Source organism: Vanellus vanellus, assembly GCF_965231255.1.
Source record: "Vanellus vanellus genome assembly, contig: HAP1_SCAFFOLD_982, whole genome shotgun sequence".
NCBI classification, from domain to species: domain Eukaryota; kingdom Metazoa; phylum Chordata; class Aves; order Charadriiformes; family Charadriidae; genus Vanellus; species Vanellus vanellus.
This window is the reverse complement of record NW_028126863.1, coordinates 65451-67657: the sequence shown is the minus strand read 5'-3', so window position 1 is coordinate 67657 and position 2207 is coordinate 65451. Positions and strand designations below refer to the sequence as shown.

Sequence of the window (2207 nt, the reverse complement as noted above, 5' to 3'; positions counted from 1 at the left end):
GCCAAGCGCTCAGCACTTCCCCCCAAAACCGATGCCCACACATGCACAGACGCACGTCTGTGTGTGAAACAAATTATTTACTGACATCTATGTACAGGGTAAAGCTCCTCAAGGGACAGGGACCGGTGGCTGGGCCCATGGTAACAGGAGTCTCTGTCGCAAGGCTCCTTGCAAGGGCGACTCCAGCCGCATCGCGTCCCACTCCCCAGAGTGCGGTTCTGCTGCAGAGGAAAGGTGTGGCAGCAGTTCCCAGAGCCGACTGAGCAGCGTGTTGTGCGTGCCCAGCGTGCTCAGTTCCGCAGCACCAGCTCCCAGGGGAGTATCTAGGGGACACTAAGAGAGCTCCGTGCGTGAGGAGCTCTTTCGGTGTCCGTAGAAGAGCAGGCTTGTGAGCCGATCTTGCAGCTCATCGGCCTCACGCATTGCCTTGGCGTGGGCGGCTGGATCGTGCAGCAGGCGCTGGAAGAGGTTGAGTGGCTCTGCTGTTTGGAGGGCTGGGGGCAAGACGATGTCCTCGGGCATGTTCTCATTAGCAAAGAAGAAGTGGTCGAGGCGTCTGTCGTGCAGGCAGCCGCGCAGGTACCACAGGATATCCTGCAGCCGCATGAGGAATTCCCTCCTGCTCCAGCTCGACACTGGTAAGGTGTTGAGGAGGTGCATGGCAACCGTCTTGAAGATAGCGGTGGAAAAGCTGGTGCCCAGCAGGATAGCAGCAAAGAGCTGGAGGCATTTGAGGTGGGAGGTGTCGTGTGGGGCCTGCCTGGCCACATGCCTGAAGAACTTCACCTCTGCCACCGCGTAGCTCTCTACCCACGTTGTGCTGGGGGTGAGGATGGCCTCTGTAGTCTCCTGGCTGCTCAGGAAGATGTCTGAGTCACCTCGCCGGACCCCAAACATGATGTCAATGAGGATGCTTTTCCCGGAGGCGTTCGTCAGCTGCAGCTTGCAGGAGCGGCTGGAAGGCAGCACCTTCATGCTGTAGCGCCGCGCCTGAGGCATCTCTTCCCAGGCTGAGCTCACCAGGTTCTGCAACCACTGGGCTGTTTTGTGCACATCCAGGTAGGAGCCGGTGCAGAGGGTGCCGAGGAGGCCGGCCGACGGATTTTTCCTCAGCTCCTCCTCCTGGGGGTGGTGGAGGTAGAACGGCGTGTTCTCCACCAGCTGATCCCTGCTGCAGGTACACGCCAGCTCCACGCGGACGCGGGAGTTCTTTGCTGGCATCTCCGCTGCAGTGCCCAGCTCCAGGTGGAAAACGTGCCCACGGGGGGGCTTAAGGGGCACAAGCAGGCGGTACACAGCATCACGCCCACGGGGACTCCAACCTTCGAAGGCACTGCCCACCCCGATGGCTGGCTGCAGGACCGGGAAGAAACTGTTGGACAAGCGCTCTTGCAGGACAGCCAGGAGGTCGCCCACCAGCTCCTCCACCACGCGGCTCCTGTAGGCCAGGCGCTGCACTGACGACCGGATGCGCTTTGCAAACCTCCCAAACACACGCTTCTCATAGTCGCCAGAACCTTCTCCTGCACATTGTTCGTTGCCGCACTCTGTGCTGCTGCTGGAGCTCTCCTCCTCTGCAGCGCTGCTGCCTGGCTGGGGGCTCCTTTTGCTGAGGCGCCGGCAGAGCCTGAAGATCAGGACGAGGACTGCAGCGAGCGCCCAGACCTGCCAGTGCTGCAAGGCAGCGAAGAACAGGTCTCCCCAGGCCGAGGCGTTCTGCTCCATGTCCTGCAGCAGCCGAGTCTTGGGCTGGCTCAGCTGCTGCGCGTTCTGCCGCATGTGCCCGCAGGTGGCCTCACCCAGCTCCTGGCAGACCATGTGCAGGAGCCGGAGGATGCTCTGCACGAGCAAGGTGAGGAAGGTTGTGTCAGCCATGGCCTGTGGGAGGAGGGAGAGAAGGGGTTGAGTGGGGCTGGGAAGGCAGAAGGTATGGGGGAAGCGGGGCCAGCAGCCGCAGGGAGCTGGGGGCAGGCAGGAGAGGGGGCGAGACAGCTGGGGGGCAGCAAGGCCTGCGCCCAGCCCTGGTGGCGGTGGTGGCAGCGTGCCCGGCCCCAGGCGCTCCCGCCAGCAGCTGGGCCCTTGATGCAGGATGAGAACCCACCCCCCGGGGGCCCGCCGTTCTGCCCGGGCCCCGCTCCGGCTCAGTCTCCCGCCGCCTGCGCACTCACCTCTGGCTCAGGCTGTGCTGGGGCAGCGCTGCCTGCGGG

General features: G+C 63.3%; 1 protein-coding gene across 1 annotated transcript; it reads right to left on the bottom strand.

Annotated features, from left to right (window-relative positions):
• Positions 1-333: 333 nt before the first annotated feature.
• LOC309685704 (inositol 1,4,5-trisphosphate receptor-interacting protein-like 1) lies at positions 334-1725 on the bottom strand (the record flags this gene model as incomplete). Its single annotated transcript, XM_082501434.1, has 1 exon — positions 334-1725. One exon carries the CDS (start codon positions 1723-1725, stop codon positions 334-336), a length of 1392 nt encoding a protein of 463 aa, XP_082357560.1.
• Between the last annotated feature and the right edge of the window lie 482 nt (positions 1726-2207).